Raw genomic sequence first — 21,663 nt, 5'->3', positions numbered from 1 at the left:
CAGATACAATAGCGGCATTTATGGGGCATCTAGTTGAATCCATGGGATGGGAATGGAAGGATATGGACTTCATAAGTCCATACGGTTTCAGTTTAAGCAGACATTATGATCAGTGCAGGTTTAGAGGGCCGAAGGGCCTGTTCCTGTGCTGTACTGTCCTTTGTTCTTTGGAGTCTCCAGGAAGTGAGAGAGGACACTGCTGTGTGAGACCCTGGAGAGCAATCATTGGGGCATTAAAAAAGATTTTTTTGTCATCTTCCTTGAAATTAGATACAAGAATATGGAAAATGGCGAAAGAAAGGCTGTATGGCTGACAGTCATGCATCATCTAATTGATTAATGAGGGTTTTGGCTTTCCGATTGGTGCAGGAAGGCAGCGCATCACATTGATGGATGACTAATGGTGGGAGTGTATTTTTTTTTATTCACTCATGGGACATGGGCGTCGCTGGCTGGCCAGCATTTATCGCCCATCCTTAGTTGTCCTTGAGAAGGTACTGGTGAGCTGCCTTCTTGAATCGCTGCTGTCCACGCGCTGTGGGTTGACCCACAATGCCGTTAGGGAGGGAATTCCAGGATTTTGACCCAGTGACTGTGAGGGAATGGCAATATACTTCCAAGTCTGGATGGGAGCTTGCAGGTGGTGGTGTTCCCATGTATCTGCTGCCCTTGTCCTTCTTGATGGAAGTGCTTGTGGGTTTGGAAGGTGCTGTCTAAGGATCCTTGGTGAATTGCTGCAGTGCATCTTGTAGATGGTACACACTGCTACTACTGAGCGGCGATGGTGGAGGGAGTGGATTTTGTCATGTGATGAAACCTGCAGGAATACGTTGAGTTACAGTTGGTAACCTGGTGTTTTACACTTGACTATTTTGTGTGTTTTCAGGTGTCTATCCCGTTGTCTGTGAAAGGAAGAGTTATTCTAGAAGTCATCGAGGGAATGATGTATTTACATGAAATGCATATTGTTCACAAAGACCTCAAACCTGAAAACATCCTGGTCGATGCAGATTATCACATCAAGGTAGAAAAAGAATACAGTAATTGTTGTAACGTACTAACGATACAATTTACTATCAGGGTTTCCAATCCAGTGCATGGCACGGTGGCAGAGTGGATATCACTGCCCCCTCACAGCGCCAGAGACCCGGGTTCAATTCCCAGCTTTGGATGACTGCCTGTGTGGATTCTGCACGTTCTCCCCGTGTCTGCGTGGGTTTCCTCCAGGAGTTCCGATTTCCTCCCACAGTCTGACTGTGCGGGTTAGGTGCATTGACTGTGCTAAATTCGCCCTCAATGTACCCGAACAGGCGCTGGAGTGTGGCGACTGGGGGATTTTTCACCGTAACTCCATTGTGGTGTTAATGTAGGCCTACTCGTGACGAATAAATAAACTTTAAACCAGTGTTCAAAGGTTGAGCTGATTCAAATAAACAAAGGTTGACTTGGATATACTTGGATACATCCCCCTGACACTTTCCCATGGTCAATCAACCCAACCCGCACATCTTTAGACTGTGGGAGGAAACTGGAGCATCCGGAGGAAACCCACGCAGACACGGGAGAACGTGCAAATACCACACAGACAGTGACCTGAGGCCGGAATTGAACCTGGGTCCTTGGCGCTGTTAGGATTATGGTTGGTGCAGACTCGATGGGCCGAAGGGCCTCTTTCTGCACTGTAGGGTTCTACGATTCTATGCTTTTGCACAGAGGAATCCCGTTAGGGTAAATTTCCTCGCTGGAAGCCACAGTGTTATCACCCCACCTCCCACCCTTGCTGTCAGAGAGCAGCTACCCACACGGGGTGGATAAATTTCCCCGTGCGTCTACTTGTTCATCCAGCACTATCAGCAAGCCATTTTGACCCTTGTGGGTAAGGATTTTTAAAAATCAGACAATTGTCGAGCACAGTTCACTGTGGCTTTTTGCAAACTGTGGCCGGAATCTTACCGGCACGCCCGCCCCGATTCGGGGCGTGAGCGAGGCTCGGAGAACGGTTTTGTCTGTTGGCCTGAGCCGGGATCGTACGAACCTTGGGTGGATGTGCCGGTAAAATTTCCTGCCCTGTGTTATCATTTTACACAAACGAGAAAGTGAAGCTTGGACTCTTCCTGAATGATTCACAGAGTCCTACAGTGCAGGAAGAGGCCATTCGGCCCATCAAGTCTGTGGAGTCCACACAGACAGTGACCCAAGCTGGGACTCGAACCCTGGGTCTGGCGCTTTGAGGCAGCAGTGCTAACCCCCCGTGCGACTCTGAAACGGCTGATTATTTCTTTCTGTCCCCTCTGTTTTCTTCAGATCGCGGATCTTGGGGTGGCAATCTTCAAAACCTGGAGTCGGCTCACCACCGAGGAGCAAAGGAGAAGGAGCCAAATGGGGTCAAAGCTGCAGAACAACGCAGGCACATTGTTCTACTTGGCACCTGAGCATCTGCGCTCGCTGAATACCAAGGCCACGTACAAGTCCGATGTATACAGTTTTGCTATTGTAGTGTGGGTAATTCTGACTGACAAAGAACCCTATGAACGTACGTTACTCGTTGCGAATAATGCAACATCCTAGCTAAAATATAAAGAAAATACGGAAAATGCCGGAGTTGAGAGGGTTGGCTTATGAGGAGAGACTGAGCAGACTGGGATATACTCATTGGAATTCAGAAGAATGAGGGGAGATCTTATAGAAGCATATAAGATTACGAAAGGAATAGATAAGATAGAAGCAGGGAGGTTGTTTCCATTGGCGGGTGAAACTAGATCTAGGGGGCATGGCCTCAAAATAAGGAGGAGCAGATTTAGGACTGAGTTGAGGAGGAACTTGTTCACACAAAGGGTTGTGAATCTGTGGAATTCCCTGCCCAGTGAAGCAGTTGAGGCTACCTCATTGAATGTTTTTAAGGCAAGGATAGATAAATTTTTGAACAGTAAAGGAATTAAGGGTTAAGGTGAGTGGGCGGCTAAGTGAGCTGAGTCCATGAAAAGATCAGCCATGATCTTACTGAATGGTGGAGCAGGCTCGAGGGGCCAGAAGGCCTACTCCTGCTCCTAGTTCTTATAGTTTTATTAAGATGACAGATAAACTCAGCAGGTCTGGCAGCATCTGTGGAGAGAGAACAGAGTTAGCGTTTCGAGTCCATATGATCCTTCTACAGAACTGAAAATGTGATGAATTATATATTTTTATAGAGGGGGGTGGAGGAGTTTGGGCAGGTTGAATACCATAAGATATAGGAGCAGAGTTAGGCTATTCCCCCCATCATGTCTGCTCTGCCATTCAATTATGGCTGATAAGTTTCTCAACCCCATTCTCCTGCCTTTTCCCCATAACCTTTGATCCCCTTACCATTCAAGAATCCATCTGTCCCTGTCTTAAATGCACTCAATGACCTGGCATCCACAGCCTTCTGTGGCAATGAATTCCATACATCCACTACTCTCCAGCAGAAGAAATTCCTCCTCATCTCAATTCTATAAAGGGTCGTCCCTTTATTCTGAGGCTGTGCCCTCCAATCCTTGTCTCTCTGACTAATGGAAACGTCTTCCCCACGTCCACTCTATCCAGGCCTTTCAGTATTCTGTAAGTTTCAATGAGATCACCCCTCCCATCGCCAATGAGATCCGTCCGCACATCCTTCCCATAAGGGCAGAGATAGGAGCAAAGAGGAGAATGACAAAGGTTTCATGGAACACAAGACAAAAGGGGTGTGTTAATGGTGCCATTAAGGATGAAAAGTTGCTAACAGAGGTATAAAGGTGAGCTAGCAGAACAAAGGTCAATGCTCAGTGGGAGCAAAGCTGAGCAACCAGGGCCAGATGGTCATGTGGGAGGAGCGCTGGGGTTGTTTTGGGGCAAGATCCTTCCTAATTATCGGTGATTCATTGCTTCTCCATCTTTTGATTTTATATATGTGTCTTATTTCCTGTTTTACTGGTGATCCATTCTAGAACCCCTACAATACAGAAGGCGGCCATTCAGCCCATCAAGCCTGCACCGATAACAATACCTCCCTATCCCTGTAACCCCACATCTTTACCATGCTAATCCCCCCCCCCCCCCCCCCCCCCCCCCCCGAAACTAGGGTCAATTTAGCATGTCCAATCCACCTAATTTGCATATCTTTGGACTGTGGGAGGAAACCGGAGCACCGGAGGAAACCCATGCAGACACGGGGAGAATGTGCAAACTCCACACAGACAGTGACCCAAGCTGGGAATCGAACCCGAGTCCCTGGCGTGGTGAGGCAGCAGTGCTAACCACTGTGCCACCGTGCCGCCCCCCCCCCTTCTCAATATAACTTATTAAACTAAAGTTTCCATCGATACTGAACAATAGAACATCATGCTAAATAAATACAAGCAAAAGTATGCACAGCAAACTGACCAATGCAGTTTTAGCATGTCCATACGCAGTCATGCTCACTTTGCAAAAGGAGGAAATTGGTTAAGACTTCTAACGCTTACATATTCTATCATAATGATCCACCTCATTGGCATACTTTACCTCCATGTCCTGAATAGAAAACTGGCATCATCACCACAGCTGGACAAAAAAATTCTCAGCTGGTCAGAGACACGATGAGCCAAATGGCCGCCTCCTGTGTTGTAACCATTTTACGATGTTAGTTGGGATCACTGGAGGGGAAATCTGGTTTCCCGCTGGCTGAAGCTTGATATCTTAAATCATTGTGCGAGTGTGACCATGAGCACAAATTTCACCTCAACAGCAACCGACAAGTTCCCACCAAACTGGAAGCAAATTTTCAACAGACTCTGGTTGCCAGTTAGATACTGGTGTGCTGTTTACACAAATCATCCATTGTACATGGGGGAGGCGATGGCCTAGTTGTCTTATTGCTAGGCTATTAATACAGAAACTCAGCTCATGTTCTGGGGACCCGGGTTCAAATCCCACCACGGCAGCTGGTGGAATTTGAATTCAATTTTTTAAAAAATCTGGAACTAAAAGCCAAATGATGACCATGAAACCATTGTCGGGAAAAACCCATCTGGTTCACTAATGCCCTTTAGGGAAGGAAATCTGCTGACCAGAGCTGGTTTGGCCCACGTGTGACTCCAGAGCCACAGCAATGTGGTTGGCTCTCCACTGCTCTCTGGAATGGCTGAGTAAGCCACTCCAGTTGTATCAATCAAGGGCAACTAGGGATGGGCAATAAGTTCTGGCCAGCCCATGCCTCACGAATAAATAAAGAAAAAAGCATTGTGTGTCAGATTTTGAAGATGTTTTCTTTTATCTGTCTCCTCAGATGCACTGAACGATGCCCAGCTTCACCAGCTGGTCCTCAGCGGAGATCGACCTGATATAAAAGAAATTCCGGAAAGTGCACCCAAAGAGATTGTTAATTTAATGCAGGAGTGTTGGGAAAATGATCCTGACAAGCGACTGACTTTTGCAGGTGGGACACGTGTCTTAATATATGATCATTTTTCTTCTGGGGAACTGCTAGGTGGAGACGTCCTACTGTGGAAGAGTCACACCAACGCCCCCCCCCCCACTTCTTTTAAATCCAGATTTTAACCTATTGCCCAAGTAAATCAGCAGATATAAACTTTGATCGGTTTGAAGAGTTTTTGGTACACTGCACTGAACTTGAACCAAAAGCAAAGGATACTGGGGGGAAAAAAACTCAGCCGGTCTGGCAACATCCGTAGGGAGAGAGAACAGTTAATGTTTCGAGTCAATGTTATCTTCATCAGAATTAAAGAGAAGGGGGGAATTATGTGTCGGATATTAAACTGACCGTGAGAGATTGCAACAACATGTAGCAACTCAAAAGATAGCCTGGTGTGGGAGGGGGCGAGGGGTGGGTCTCATTGGGTCCAAAGATATGCGGGCTAGGTTGATGGGCCATGCTAAGTTAACCCTAGTGTTAGAGGGATTACCAGAGTAAACATATGGGGTCACAGGGATAAGGCCAGGGTAGGATTGTGGTCAGTGTAGTCTCAATGGGCCGAATGGCCTCTTCCTGCACATTAGGAATTCTGTGGCAATGAATTCACGGGGTTTTTTTTTAGAAAGGGGGTCTAAGATGGAGGAGGAAGGTCACAGTCTAAAAATGTTGAGTCCTAAGGGCCGTGAAGTGGATAATCGGAAGATGAGATGCTACTCCTCGAACTTCAGCCCAGTTCACTGTTTCTGTCTTTAATTCTTAAAGGTGCTACATCTCGTTGCGATCTCTTCACGGCCACAGTTCAATGTCTAACGCATTCCACCCCCTCTGCAGCCCTGATGAAGAGCCAGACGGTTTTGAAACACAATTCTGATTCCTGTCCTTACAGATGCTGCCAGATGTGCTGGATTTCTTTTCCAACATTCTCTGTTCTTGTTTCAGACTCCAGCATCCATTGTACTTTCTTGATTTCGGGTGGCACAGTGGTTAGCACTGCTGCCTCCCAGCATCGGGGTCCCAGGTTCAATTCTGGCCTCAGGTCACTGTTTGTGTGGAGTTTGCACGTTCTGCGTGGGTTTCCTCCGCGTGCTCCGGTTTCCTCCCACAGTCCAAAAATGTGCGGATTAGGTTGATTGGCCATGATAAATTGACCCTAGTTTTAAGGGGATTAGCTTGGTAAATGTGTGGGGTTGTGGGAATAGGGCCTGGGTGGGATTGTGGTTGGTATAGACTTGATGGGCTGAATGGCCACCTTCTGTACTGTAGGGATTCAATGATTCTATGATTTTCCTTGACTTGAACATTTGGCTTCAGTTAACTAGTGTATCAATTTTATTATGTTACATATTGGATCTGTCATAGAATTAGCGGTTCAAGTAACTCCCCATAAGCGATCAAAGCACCCAAGAGGTTACTCACACTGCCCTGCATCTATTTGTGTGATAGCTAAGCTTTGGGATAGCAATTGAGATGGGATGCACTTTTTTTTCTTTTTGCAGGCATTTTTCTTCCATCTGGGTAACGTGAGGTGATGCAAAATTAGGTTTGAATCATTAGATACTCTATTCCAAAGGAAGGTGTAAGATACAGAGCAGTGGGTATTAGCAGAGCCACCTAGCTCAATCAGGACAATTTGTACTTGCAAGAATAAGGAACATGTCCATTTGGTGGGCGGCACAGTGGTTAGCACTGCTGCCTCACAACACCAGGGACCCAGGTTCGATTCCCGGCTTGGGTCATTGTCTGTGTGGAGTTTGCACATTCTCCCCATGTCTGCGTGGGTTTCCATTGAGTGCTACGGTTTCCTCCCACAGTCTGAAAGACGTGCTGGTTAGGTGCATTGACTCAAACAGGCGGCGGCGGGAACGTGGCGATTAGGGGAATTTCACAGTAACTTCATTGCAGCCTTACTTGTGACTAATAAATAAACTTTAATTTGAGGGGGCGGCAAGAGTTTTCTCATCCTGCTGCAGTGAACAGAGATTGGGTGGGGCACCAAATTCTCTGACCTCACTGCAGCGGGAGCGTGGCGTGAACGGGCTGGTGAAATGACGCCCAACGTCCTTCTGTTTTCTGAGCTGCAAATCCACAGTACATGTCCGGCATCGGTATGGCATTCGCATCTGTAGCCGTTACGTGATATATTCGTGGGACAGGAGTCCTCTGAGGAACAGTCAGACAAGAGAAGCAAGTGCAGCCGGGTAGCTTGTAGTACTGACGCCTGGATGCTTTCATTGGATCAGGCTTGAGGCCTCCCCCTGAGATAATGTGTGATGGTGCGGAGTGGGACAAGGTTATTGATCTCAAATCGAGCAGAAGCTTGTTGACAAAACGTGCGTTTGGAATGAAGTAACTTACACGGCTAAGAATCAAATGCAGGATTAAACTAGATAGGTAATCTTTTGACCAGCACAGATACGATGGGCCAAATGGCCTTCATCTGTTCCATTAGTTTCTATTAGAGGATAGAAGCAAATAATTTTTTTAAAAATTCATTTACGGGATGTGGTGTCCCAGCATTTATTGCCCATCTCTAGTTGCCCTTCAGAAAGTGGCGGTGAGCTGCCTTCTTGAATCGCTGCAGTCCCTATGATGTAGGTACTCCCACCGTGCTGTTGGGGAGGGAATTCCAGGATTTTGACCCAGCAAGTGTGACGGAATGGCAACGTATTTCCAGATTACGATGGTGCTTGACTTGGAGGTGTTGGTGTTCCCAGGTACCTGTTGCTTTTGTCCTTCTAGATGGTATAGGTCGTGGGTTTGGAAGGTGCTTCCTCAGGAACCTTGGTGAGTTGCTGCAGTGTATCTTGCAGATGGTACACACAGCTGCCACTGTTTGTTGGTGGCCTTGGGGAATCACTTCAAGTATTCAGGGAAATCTCCCTTAAACCCAAGTGCGAACCACCCAGTTAAACATTAATAGGAGTCAATGGGAGGAAAGTTATGGGATAATCAAAACTATATCACTCCTTTTATGTCAAAACTGTAAATAACAATCTTCTGTCTTTCAGTGTGTGATCAGAAATTTCGACCATTCTATCAAGAAAAGCTGTTTGCTCTTATTGAAGAAGATTTGAAAAAGTTAAGAGTAAGCATTGTTCCAAAAAGTGACTGATCAAATATTTGCATTAATTTTATAATGTGAGTGCAATGTCCCTTTTATAAGCAGGATGTGTCTTTAAGAGGAAGAGGCTTTTGGGTGACATAGTCAGCAGTGCTTTGAGAAGACCATTAGAAATAGGAACAGGCCATTCAGCCCTTTGAGCCTGCTCTGCCATTTTGTAAGATCACAGCTGATCTAACACTCACTAAGTCCACTTTCTGCCTTCTGTCCTTAACTTTAATTCCCCTCTTAATTAAAAATCTCCCGATCTCAGCTTGTAAGTGTTTGAACACTAGGCTCCCACAGCTTCCTGTGGTAAAGAATTCCAGAGCTTTGCTACTCTCCAAGAGAAGAAACTCTTCCTCAAATTGTCTTAAGTGAGCACCCTCTTATTCTGTGACTGTGTCCGCTGATCCTACGCTCTCCCATGAGTCACAGAGTTATTATCATTGAATCGCTACAGTGCAGAAGGAGGCCATTCCGCCCATTGAGTCTGTACCAACCACAATCCCATGCAGGCCCTAGTCCTGCAACTGTGCACATTTACCCTACTAATCCCCCTGACACTGAGAGACAATTTTAGCACGACCAGTTAGCTTAACCCACACATCTTTGGACTGGGGGGGGGGAAACTGGAGCACTTGGAGGAGAAGCCCACGCAGACAGGGGAGAACGTGCAAACTCCACACAGACAGTGACCCAAGGCCGGAATCAAACCTGGGTCCCTGATGCTGTGAGGCAACAGCACTAACCACTGTGCTATGTGCCACCCTGGAAACATCCTCTCAAATTTCACCCAGTCCTACCCCCTAAGAAACTAATATGTTTCAATCCTATCACCTCTCATTCTTCTGAACTCCAAGGAGTACAGACCTAATCTGTTTAAATCTTTACTCAGATGGCAGTCCCTCCATACCCGGGGTCATCATGGTAAACCATCTCAGTACGGCCTCCAACGATAATACATCTTTCCTTAAATAAGGGGACCTAAACTCTACACACTGTTCGAAATGTGGCCTCACAACTACCATGTACAGTTGCAGCAACACCTCTTTACTTTTACATTCCAGCCCCGTTGAAATTAATGCCAGAATTTAGTTTGCCTTCCCTATTACCTTCAGCACCTCTCTGTGAGCTGTCTGGGTTTCATGACCAAAACACCCCACTCCCCCAAAGCCCATTTGTTCTCCAGCTTTCTGCAGTCTCTCTCCATTTAAATAACAATCCACCTTCCCATTCTTTCTTTCAAAATGAACAATCTCACATTGAATTCCATTGGTCAATTTTTCTGCCCATTCACTCCAGCGATCAGTATCTCTCCGAGAACTATTTATATCCTCCTTACTACCTGCCTTCCTCCCCACCTTTGTATCGTCCGCAAAGCTGGCCACAGTGTACTCTGTTCCTTCCTCCAAATCAGGTTATCCTCCCCATTGCTGCCCCTCACTGCAGCTCATCAAATTTATTTGTTATAAATTCATAAGATATAGGAGCAGAATTAGGCCATTCGGCCCATCGAGTCTGCTCCGCCATTCGATCATGGCTGATATGCTCCTCATCCCCATTTTCCTGCCTTCTCTCCATGACCCTTCAACCCATTGTCAATTAAAGATCTGTCTAACTCCTCCTTAAATTTACTCACTGTCCCGGCATCCACCACACTTTGGGGTAGCGAATTCCAGATTCACAACACTTTGGGAGAAGTAGTTTCTCAATTCATTTATTACCCCTTATCCTAATAATCCTATTCTTTGTTGCACAATCTCCATCATCAAGGACAAGAACAGCAAAATCCCTCCAAGTCTCAAACTATCTTGCTTGAGGTCGGAATTTTATCATTGACGCTGGGTGAAATTTTTAGACTTAACGCCATTGTAGGATTGCAGCACCACAACGATTGGGGAGTCACTGCCGCCTCCTCTGGTCAAACAGTGAACAATAAATGTTGCCTTGCCAGCACCTCCCATTGGTGTGTTTGGAAGGATTTGCAGGTTGGCACTCAACCTGTTTGGCTGCGTTATGAATGCACCTTCCTTGGCCATCAAACCCTGGGGTGGGACTCAAACCCAGAGGTTCGGAGGCAGGGAAACTATCCACTGCGTCACAAGACATGGAAAAGGGTGAGGAAGTGCATCGCAGAAAATAATTTGTTGGTTTGTGAAGTATTGCAGGATGTCCCAAGAACACAATTTGGTCCCATGTAAAGATGAGTTTGAATTAAATTGAAATGAATGCACTTGCACATGAGATATTTAACTCAACTTTCAAGAATCATTTACAGCAAACATAGGCTGTTCATCAAGAGCGAGAAAGGAATAAACACATTTTTACGTTGATTAAAATTTTGATTTGATTGTCACATGTACTAACATACAGTGAAAAGTATTGTTTCTTATACACTACACAGACAAAGCATGCTGTTTATAGAGAAGGAAATGGGAGAGTGCAGAATGTACTTTGCGTAGCTAGGGTGTAGAGAAAGATCAACTTAATGCAAGGTAGGTCCATTCAAAAGTCTGACAGCAACAGGGAAGAAGCTATTCTTGAGTTGGTCGGTACGTGTTCTCAGATTTTTGTATCTTTTTCCCACGGAAGGTGGAAGAGAGAATGCACGGGGTCCTTAATTACGTTGGCTGCTTTACCGAGGCAGCGGGAAGTGTAGACAGAGTCAATGGATGGGAGGCTGGTTTGCATGATGGATTGGGCTACATTCACGACCTTTTGTAGTTCCTTGCGGTCTTGGGCAGAGCAGGAGCCCATATCAAGCTGTGATACAACCAGAAAGAATGCTTTCTATGGTGCATCTGTAAAAATCTTTTCATGTGCAGAGAATTGTTGAAATTTTCCAAAGTGCTTCATGTGGTTGGTTGCACTGTCCAAGGGCAGTGACTGTGATTATACAGAATAACCCGGCTCGACTCTCTCCCCAGGAATTGATTACTCATAGCCAACAGTTTGGAGGAAACCTGTGTCCTTCCTCATAAATGCTCATTTTTCCCTCTTTTATAACCATTTCAGGAATTGTCAGAGGAGAAACCGACTGCTCCAAGAGAACTAGTGAAAAGGATGCAGTCTCTGCAAACGGATTGTGAGGGACTGATGCCAGACACCCCTACAAAAGGTGACCCTTGCATTTTGCTCTGTGGCAAGTTTGTTTTACAGGAGGGTGAACCAAACACAAAGCTCATTTTTCATATGTTCCCATTAATTCATACGTGAGGAACTTAAGACTGAATCAAATTTCCCTTGACACCAGGAAAAGCAACCACTCCATTGTAAGGGCATAGTCATGTTTGTTAACATGGCCCAAACCAGTTGGTGAAGTCAGAACAAGACACAGAGCTTTTCTTTATAGAGGGAGTTTAATATTCCGTTACCAGGCTGGAACGCTACCACCTCTCCTGCCACGGAATCGGAGCAGCCGAGGGTCTGACAACGGAAATCTCCATTGACCTCGGGTGGGAATTTCAGATCTTGCCCCCAGTGTCCCAGCCATCCCCTATTTGTACTCTCTTTTTGAAGAACAATAAATAAATAGACTAATTAGCTAGCTGACAGCTCATTAATGGATCGCCGTAACAAAAAGACTAAACGTTTAAAGGAAACTGAACGAGTCAAATTAAGATGTCATTTCCGGGGCTGGTGATGTCCTCCAGCCCCGGCTCCTGGTCGTAGGCCTGTTCTTCAGGGAGTCTTGGACATGAACATATCCCCCAGTTATATAGGCTCGCTGTACTCAATTAAACAATGTCCTTCGGCCCTGCCTCCGAACAATATAATTAAAATTCTATAAACAGTGACCTCTTTTTCTTTTACTGATTCCCTCTCCCTCTCGCCAGTTTCCCTCTTTCTTGCCAGAAGGTGAAATGCTCCTTGCCGGAACACTGTGTTCTACCTGTGTCCAGGTGTCTCTGGTGGTGCTCCGTGTGAGCCTGTACAGCGAGTGTGAACAGAAGCTGAAAGAGAGACAGATTTATATTTACATGGCGTTTTTCACAACTACAAGACACCCCAACACGTTTCCGATTCCCGTTCTCGTCCCGCACCTAGTGGCGCACTAAGGCAGCCTTCCATCTGTTTCCATAGCTAGTAATTCCGGGAACAAGTCGCTTGTACGTCACCAGGGGCTTATATCTTGAAGGGGGGGCACTCCACGTCAAGCTGGTGGACCAAGCGTCTCTTCCGCTCTGACCACCAGCCGTATTGGAAGGATTTGCAGGTTGACACTCAATCTGTTTGGCCGCGTTATGAATGCACCTTCCTTGGCCATCAAGTCCTGAGATGGGACCCAAACCCGGAGCTTCTGGCTCAGAGGCGGGGACGACATGACGTTGCCAAATTTTTTTTTTACAGCCAATTAAATTGTAGTTTGATTTAAGTCAATGAAGTTCATTGTAGGGATAAAAAATTCATCCACTCTGGATAAAAGAAAGATTAATGAGAATATTTTCTAAATAGCAGGAAGCCAGGAAGTGTGAAGTAAATCCTCACTTACTGTCAACTCACTGAACGCTGATCCACTTTGACGCGATTAATAAAGTGTCAGTGTTTCCTTTTCACATTCTCAGTTTCACTTTAATATCATTTGCCACTGATTTCCTCTTCTGTGACTTGCCTATTGACGTGACATTTCCTGCGGTGACGTCTACCCTTGCCCTCAGTCTCTCTTCCTTCCACTCCTGCCTCTGCCTCTCCCACTCTTGCCTACTCTCCCTCCTGCTGCCCGACCCTCCCTAACCTTTGAGGTCTGTCCTTCCATAGTTCAGTAAAAAGTCTGACAACACCAGGTTTTAGTCCAACCTATTTATTTGATATCATAGTTCCCCAGTTTCTGGTAACTCACACTGATGTGCAGGGCTCCATCTTGTGGCAGACAGCGCTCAGTGCAGGTAGTTCTGGGACTTCAGCTGCTACCCTGCACAGACCGGTATCTGTCACTAGATGGAGCCTGATAAGGTCTCGCTGAGGTTAGCCCATTCCCAATCCCTATTGTCTTCCCGCACCTAGCGGTGCAATTAGGCAGACTTTTGTCTGTTTCCGTAGCTAGTCATTCCCGGAAGAAATTGTCAGCCTGTTGCCAGGGGCTTGTATCACAGTTGTATCACAGCTTGGTATGGGCTCCTGCTCTGCCCAAGACTGCAAGGAACTACAAAAGGTCGTGAATGTAGCCCAATCCATCACTCAAACTAGTCTCGCATCCATTGACTCTGTCTACACTTCCCACTGCTTCAGCAAAGCAGCCAGCATTACAAGGATCCCACGCAGCCCGGACATTCTCTCTTCTGCCTTCTTCCGTCGGGAAAAAGATACAAAAGTCTGAGGTTACGTACCAACCGACTCGAGAACAACTTCTTCCCTGCTGCCATCAGACCTTTGAGTGGACCTACCTCTACACCCTAGCTATGAGTGTAACACTACATTCTGCACCCTCTCCTTTCCTTCTCCATGAATGGTATGCTTTGTCTGTATGGAGAGCAAGAAACAATGCTTTTCACTACATCCCAATACATGTGACAATAATAAATGGAAATAAATCAAATAGCTTGAGGGGCGTCACTCCACCTCAAACGTAGCTGACCAGGAGTCTCTCCCACTCTCACCGTCAGCCATTGACATATTGGAAGGATTTTGCAGGTTGACACTCGACCTGTTTGGCTGTGTTGTGAATGCACCTTCCTTGGCCATCAGCTCCTGGGGCGAGAATCGAACCTGGAGCTTCTGGCTCAGAGGTAGGGGTGCTACCCGCTACACCACAAGAACTTGGTGTGACTCTCTCCTCAGAAGTGAGTTACTCAGTACCGAATGGTTTGGAGAAGACCAGCTTTTAACTGCGTCCTTCCTCACACGTATTAATTTTCTCCCTTTTTTTAACCCTTTCAGGAACTGTTGCTGAAGAACCCGACTGTTCCAAGACAGTTAGTGAAAAGGAGAGGGGGTTAGCGGGGTAAATATATGGAGTCTCGGGGATAGGGCCAGGATGGGATTGTTGTTGGAGAGTTGACGCAGACTCAATGGGCCAAATAGCCTCCTTCTGCACTGTAGGAATTCAATGATTCAAGCTACCTCTGTGCGACCCTACCTCGTTTTCCCCCCCCCCCCTCTGAGAAAATGCTGGGATGGGGTTCTGGATGGGATGGGGACTGGGATCAGGGTGGGATGGGGACTGGGTTCCAGATGAGGACTGGGATCAGCACTAGGGACTGGGGTCAGGATAGGATTGGATCATCCGGTTTCCACTGGGATCAGGATGGGTCTACGGGATTCTGGCCAGGGGTGCCAGTTTGGAGTTTAGTTGTGATGGAGAGCCCCTCTGTCCACACAGAACTTCAGTGATATTCCCGGGTGAGCATTCCACATGGAATAGCGTTGCTCTGTATTGTCTCAATGTTGCGGTTCCAAAGCCTAAAGGATGGGAATAAAGGAACTGAGAGGCAAACCTCGGCATGGAATTCTGCCTCACTGTAACATCAAAAATCAGTGGGACAACACTTGCTTTTTACAGAAAGAAACTTCAGTTGCAGTGATGATATTTTCTAACTTTGCAGATGATCCGAACTCCCTACATAGCTCACAGGGAGCTCCTGCCAACGGCAACACTCTGGACGCAGCGTTTGCATCCTGTAAGCTCAGTGAGCCTGCGGTGTGTGAGCCGGACAGCATGGTCTGGCGCGACGAAGACGACGACACGATGGTGAGACGGAAACTCGCCGAGGAGATGAACTACCACCTGACAGGCAGCCGCCTGGACGCTTCTCAGAGTAAGATCGAGCAGATCAGGCTGGAAAGGAGCAAGAGAGTTTCCAACGAGCCGGTTTTCTCCAAAGCAGCTCATTTCCCGGTGCCTGCCGCTCCCCTTGCCGCACAGTCGGTGGACCTGTACGGCTCCCAGGATTTGAACTTCCACCAGGAGCCCCGTGGAATGGGGGCAGACGCCTTGGCAAGTTACCGCAGCCGCTCAAAGCCCGTCAAGGAAGAAACCGGCTGGAAAGGTGCCAGTGAAATAATCCCCACCGGAAACCCCGCTGGACACGCAGGGCTGCCGTACAGAACCCCAGGCTCTATTCCTGTTACAGAGACTGGTCACCCCCATTCAAGACAGCCCAGTAGCTGGTCTCCACACTGGCAGACAGGTAACGGGCCGTTTTATTTATTAATTTCTAAGTGTAGCCTTTTGAGGGCAGTTTATTCCATTTCTAACCTGCTGTCCTGCCTGCTGAAAATCTCCCTCTGGTCAGAGCACCGTTCTGGAGACAGCAATGTGGCTGGTGGCTCATCTCTGAGGGCTCCATGCCGTAATCAAAGAATCCCTACAGTGTAGCAGGAAGCCATTCGGCCCATCGAGTCCCACCTAGGCCCTATCTCCATAAACCCAGATATTTATTTACCCTTCTAGTCCCCGAACCCACAGACGAAGGGACAATTTTAGCATGGCCAATCCATTTGTAGCTGCACACCTTTGGACTGTGGGAGGAAACAGGAGCAGCCGGAGAGAACGTGCACGTGGACAGTGACCCGAGTCGGGAATCGAACCCAGGCCCCCGGCGCTGTGAGGCAGCAGTGCTAACCACTGTGCCATCGTGCCGCCCTTCTTCCATTGGCGCTGCAGAAGTCTCTACTTTCCAATTTTAAAGATAATGCCACGTAGAATGGTAAAATGCAGCAAATTTATTCAGACTTACGAGCAGGCGTAGGCCACTCGGCCCTTTGTGGGGTTGTTCCCCCACTCAATGAGAGCGTGGCTAGCCGATTGTAACCTTTTCCTGCCTGGAATCGTAGTGGGGTGGGACAGGATCATGCAAAAGTCCATTGACCTTGGGCGGGATTTTCCGGTCTTGGGATAAGCGTGGCCGGAAAATCCTGGCGTTTGACGTCTATTGGTGCCAAAGTCTGGGAACCAAAACTCTATTTTCCAATTGCCGGTTAACATTAACTCCCACTTTGTTGAGCGTTGCTCCTCAGAAAGGAAACTGCCACTCTTCCAACATCATCCAGTCTTTGTAACTATTGTTGTTGTTCTTTCCTGTTTTGTTCAGGGAATAAGAATGAAGCTGGAAAATATACTGGGAATGTTGTTTTGAATCAGCCAAAAGAAGCCAACAACTTCAGTTATCTCACTCAAGGTAAGGCTTTGTCTCAGCTGGGAGTCGCTCACCATGCTGCTCGGGAGCTGAAGCCACAATACACCCACTGGGAGAAATGTTTCTGTGCTCAATATTGACTGTTCTGGCAGAATGTGAAAAACATTTTGCCCGTCTGTAAACTTCTACTTCATAGAATCATAGAATCCATAGTGCAGGAGGAGGCCATTTGGTCCATTGAGTCTGTACCGACAACAATCCCACCCTATCCCCATAATCCCGTGCATTTACCCTAGCTAGTCCCCCCTTTACACCAAGGGGCAACTTAGCGTGGCCGATCCACCTAATTCACACATCTTTCGGACTATGGGAGGAAACTGGAGCACCCGGAGGAAACCCACGCAGACATGGGGAGAACATACAAACTCCACATAGATAGTGGCCAAACCGGAAATTGAACCCGGGTCGCTGGCACTGCGAGGCAGCAATGCTAACCACTGTGCTTGTGACTGTAATACTACATTCTGCACTCCCTCCTTTCCTTCTCTATGAACAGTATACTTCGTCTGTATAGAGCACAAGAAACAACACTTTTCACTGTATACTAATACATGTGGCAATAATAAATCAAATTAAAAACGTGTCAGGCTCTGTTTCTGTCTGGGCCTGTGACATCACGTAATGCAATATCTTGACATTTAAATTACTTCTTGTGTTAACTCATTCACAAGCCAGATAGCGAGGTAGGACATCAGATACCAATCGTTTTACATAATGCAAGATTTACTTACAGAATACAAGGTTACTTATGTCGACCATCTCCCTGAGACGCACATTGTCCTGGAAGTCTCCCTTCATTCTCTTTTAGTTCATAGAATCATGGAATCCCTACAGTGCAGAAGGAGACCATTTGGCCCATCGAGTCTGCACTGACCACAATCCTACCCAGGCCCTATTCCCACAGACCCATATATTTACCCTGCTAGTCCCCCTGACACTAAGGTCAATTTGTCATGGTCAATCCACCTAACCTGCACACCTTTGGACTGTGGGAGGAAACTGGAGTACCCGGAGGAAACCCACGCAGACACAGGGAGAACATGCAAATTCCACACAGATAGTGACCCAAGCCGGGAATCGAACCTGAGTCCCTAGCGCTGAGAGGCAGCATCGCTAACCAGTGTGCTGTCGTGCCGCCCATTCAGATTTTTCTTGTGCGATGATGTACAGAGTGTTTGGAAAACAAATTTGATCTGGGACTATCCAAAATGACACGCTCTTGACTGTACAATTCGCAAGCAAGATCTGATGGAGGCTAAGGCTAAGGCCAAGAGGGAGGATGCTCTGGTGTTTCTCTGAACCTGATTAAAGAGCAACATTGGCTGAGGTCTGGGACTGGGATTATGCAGGAGTGCCCATGGATTTTTGGGATTCGTGTCATTTTCTGCACCATGTAAAGATTATACAACAACCGACTCAAGAGCAGCTTCTGTTCTGCTACCATCAGACTTTTGAATGGACCTATCACATATTAAGCTGATCTTTCTCTACACCCTATCTGTAACTGTTACACAACATTCTACACCCTTTCCTTCTCCTCTATGTACTCTACGAACAGTATGAATTGTCTGTAGATCGGGCAAAATAAAAATACTTTTTACTGTATCCCAATATTATTGTCACACGTAAATCAAATATCTAATCATTTAATGAAAATGGTTCCCAGTTGAGCAGTTTTTAAAAATTCTCATCCTTGTTTTCAACTCTCGCCAGGGTCTCCCTATCCCTGTATCCTCCTTCAGCCTGACAACCTGCTGTTTCTCCTTTTCTCTCACTGGGCATGGGTGCCGCTGCCAAGCACATTAATTCTCCAAGAAAGTGGCCCCTGGGTGGAAGTGTGGCATGAAAGTTGGCGTGCTGTGCCACCGGGGGCTAAAAATATTGTCCAAAGTGCCTGATTAATCTGAGGCAATTGCATGAACAAATTAGTTTGTCTCTTAACCATATGTATCTCAGGTGGTTTTTTTTTGTTCTTAAACCTTAATGATATACATTTCTTCAGTGAGTCCATCAAGCATCTGCATATCAGAAGCCAAGGGAGTGCAGATTGGCAACAATAACACTATGAATATCGGGAAACAGGTCTTCAACACAAGAAAACAGAAGGACTCCAAAGTTGGCAGCCAGCCACTAATTGCCCAATACTCGCCAATTTTTGGTAAGTCAGAATTTTAAATATGCGTGAAAGTCAATGAGCTGCTTGTAGCTAATGTGGGAAAATTAACACGAGTAAATCGACAATGACCTAGGAATTGCTGCCCAATGGAAGTCCTTATCCGAGAGCCTTGTAGCTGAGCCCATCCACTATCTAGTTAGAAGGTGGGTTATCCTTTCCCCTGGACTTGCTCCAGCTGATTTATGTCCAGTGACTCACTCACTTCCCTCGGTTAGCGGCCCCTCCCCCTGCTGCCTCGGTTAGCGGCCCCTCCCCCTGCTGCCTCGGTTAGCGGCCCCTCCCCCTGCTGCCTCGGTTAGCGGCCCCTCCCCCACCGCTGCCTCGGTTAGCGGCCCCTCCCCCACCGCTGCCTCGGTTAGCGCCCCTCCCCCACCGCTGCCTCGGTTAGCGCCCCTCCCCCACCGCTGCCTCGGTTAGCGCCCTTCCCCCTGCTGCCTCGGTTAGCGCCCTTCCCCCTGCTGCCTCGGTTAGCGCCCCTCCCCCACCGCTGCCTCGGTTAGCGCCCCCCTCGCCACCTCGGTTAGCAGCCCCTCCATCCCGCCGCCTCAGTTAGCGCCCCCCCACCCCCAACTCAGTTAGCGATCTCCTCCCCGCCGCCTCCTGTACCAGATGTCATAGAATCCCTACAGTACTGAAGGAGGCCATTCGGCCCATCGTGCCTGCACTGACAGCAACCCCACCCAGGCCCTATCCCCACAACCCCACATATTTACCCTGCTAATCTCCCTGACAGTAAGGGGCAGTTCAGCACAGCCAATGCACCTAACTAGCACATCTTTCAGACTGTCGGGGGAAACCCAGGCAGACACGGGGAGAATGTGCGAACTCCACATACAGTGACCCAAGGCCGGAATCGAACCCAGATCCCTGGCAATGTGAGAGGCAGCAGTGTCCAGGTCTTGAATCCCGTTTGGGCCCTCACTTTAGCTGTTGTTTTCAGTCAGCACAGTTGGCATCTGCCCATCCCTAATTGCCCCTGAACTGAGTGAGAGCAGTTAAGAGTCGAGCTTTGGCTCTGGAATCACGTGTAGACCAGACCTGGTAAAGGGCGTTAGTGAACCAGACAGGGTTTTGTGATAATCAACGGCCGCCAAAATGTGACTAGTTTTATATTCCAGATTTATTAATTGAGTTTAAAATCTACCAGTGGCTGTGGTGGGATTTGAACCTGTGTCCCCAGAGCAGTCGGCTTCTGTGTTACTAATCGTGTGGCAACACCACTCCACCACCATCTCCCTGGTGTGGAGTGAATGTTGTGGTTTTTGCCTCTATTTTGTTGATTGCTGTTGAAGAAAGTGACTGAATTTTTACTCTTATCCTCAGACGATAACAACCCGGTGAAAGAATCCCATCTGGACCTCTTGCGAATGGAGCTTGGGAAAGATTGGAAACACTGCGCTCGTAAGCTGGGCTTCAGGGAGTCCGAGATCGACGAGATCGATCACGACTACGAAAGAGATGGACTGAAAGAGAAAGTCTTCAAGATGTTGCACAAGTGGCAGATGAAGGAAGGATCTAAAGGTGCTACGGTCAGGAAGCTGGCTCAGGCCCTTTACGGTTGTAACAGATCAGACATAATTCTCAGTTTACAGAACTGCATCTGAGCCTATTCCGCATCCAGATTTTCTCTTTACAAAACAAAAATGCTGAACTTGACGCCTTTGCGGCCTTGATGTCCTGAGGGGAGCTCCTGATCACACACCTCGCCGTTACGGAGACCGCCCTCTGTAGCATTCCCCGACTCTGCTCCTCCCTCAGCCCACTCGCTGTGCTGAAGCGGTCGCCCACCTCCTCGTCCCTCACTCACGCTTGACTCTTCCAGCACCTCTGGCCAGCCTCCGGAAGGGGACCGAAATTCAAACTCGCGCCAAGTTCCGTCCCCCTTTCACCCCCCCCCCCCCCCCCGCCCCCCCTCCCCCCCCCCCCCCCCCCCCCCCGCCCCCCCTGCTGCGAATCCGCTGACCTGCGCTGGTTTCCTGGTCGCTTTTCAAACTCCCATGTACTTTCTTTCAATTCCCTCCGTGGCCTCGGGGATGAGTAAGTTCCTCCAGCTCTGCACCTCTCTAAGATGCCTGGGCTGGGCCGGTTCTGGCCACTTGTACGCCCCTGACTTTAATTGTTCTGCCTTTGTAAGCTGCGACTTCAGCTGCCCGGGTCCCGAGCTCTGCAATTCCCTCCATAAACTTTCCTGCCTCTCTATCTCTCATTTACAACCTTCAAAACCCTCATTTTTTTTGCCCCTCCATCCTAATATTGTGGGGCTTGGCACCAAAGTTTATTTGATAATGCTCCTGCAAAGTACCTTGGGACATTTGACTACCTTAAAGGCGCTAAATAAATGCACAGTGTTGTTGCAAGATGGCTGGCAGAGTTCACAGACAAATGGTCGTACGTCGCTTCAAGATTCAACATTGCCTTGCTTTTCTGGTATCTAAACACGTCAAGGTTTGGAACAATGAATACTTCTTCGATGGATTTAAAATGGAGGAATGGGGAACAGTTTGATTCTGTTCTGTGGGTCACAGAGGTGGACACTTGGTTTTACTCTTTTGGTCTGGCCTGGGCCATGCAGGACGGTGCCACCCCAACTTGACGTGAACTGACAAGGTTCTGTGCCATCAGTGTGTAGCTGACGAGTGTTGAAGAAGAAAATGGCTTCTGACATTTAGTCTGGGCCTGTTTCGGGCCCAGGCTTGGCTCAACCCTCAGTGACATAGGCCTAAATCGATAGGCCAGAGGGCACCTAGGATATGGGCCTCATTCGAGATCTTCTGGGCACCTTGACCTTCCCCGGGATTGAGTACGAGGCTGCGTGCTTCCTTGGCAGCGGCAGGCC

The 21,663-nt window shown here is 47.7% G+C and overlaps 1 protein-coding gene across 1 annotated transcript in view; it reads left to right on the top strand.

Annotated features, from left to right (window-relative positions):
- ripk1l (receptor (TNFRSF)-interacting serine-threonine kinase 1, like) overlaps positions 1 to 20,718 on the top strand; it is a 41,726-nt gene extending 21,008 nt beyond the window's left edge. Inside the window, exons 5-13 of the mRNA XM_080202238.1 lie at positions 887 to 1,024; positions 2,305 to 2,533; positions 5,267 to 5,416; positions 8,422 to 8,498; positions 11,532 to 11,634; positions 15,059 to 15,643; positions 16,547 to 16,633; positions 18,654 to 18,809; positions 20,151 to 20,718. Coding sequence (XP_080058364.1) covers positions 887 to 1,024; positions 2,305 to 2,533; positions 5,267 to 5,416; positions 8,422 to 8,498; positions 11,532 to 11,634; positions 15,059 to 15,643; positions 16,547 to 16,633; positions 18,654 to 18,809; positions 20,151 to 20,431 — 1,806 coding nt within the window. The 3' untranslated portion in view covers positions 20,432 to 20,718. The remainder of the gene's footprint in view (positions 1 to 886; positions 1,025 to 2,304; positions 2,534 to 5,266; positions 5,417 to 8,421; positions 8,499 to 11,531; positions 11,635 to 15,058; positions 15,644 to 16,546; positions 16,634 to 18,653; positions 18,810 to 20,150) is intronic.
- Positions 20,719 to 21,663: the final 945 nt, after the last annotated feature.

The sequence above is a fragment of the Carcharhinus amblyrhynchos genome, chromosome 2 (genome assembly GCF_965287045.1).
Source record: "Carcharhinus amblyrhynchos chromosome 2, sCarAmb.v2.hapA, whole genome shotgun sequence".
In the NCBI taxonomy this organism is placed as follows: domain Eukaryota; kingdom Metazoa; phylum Chordata; class Chondrichthyes; order Carcharhiniformes; family Carcharhinidae; genus Carcharhinus; species Carcharhinus amblyrhynchos.
The sequence above is the reverse complement of the archived record's forward strand: the minus strand, read 5'-3'. Positions and strand labels throughout refer to the sequence as shown.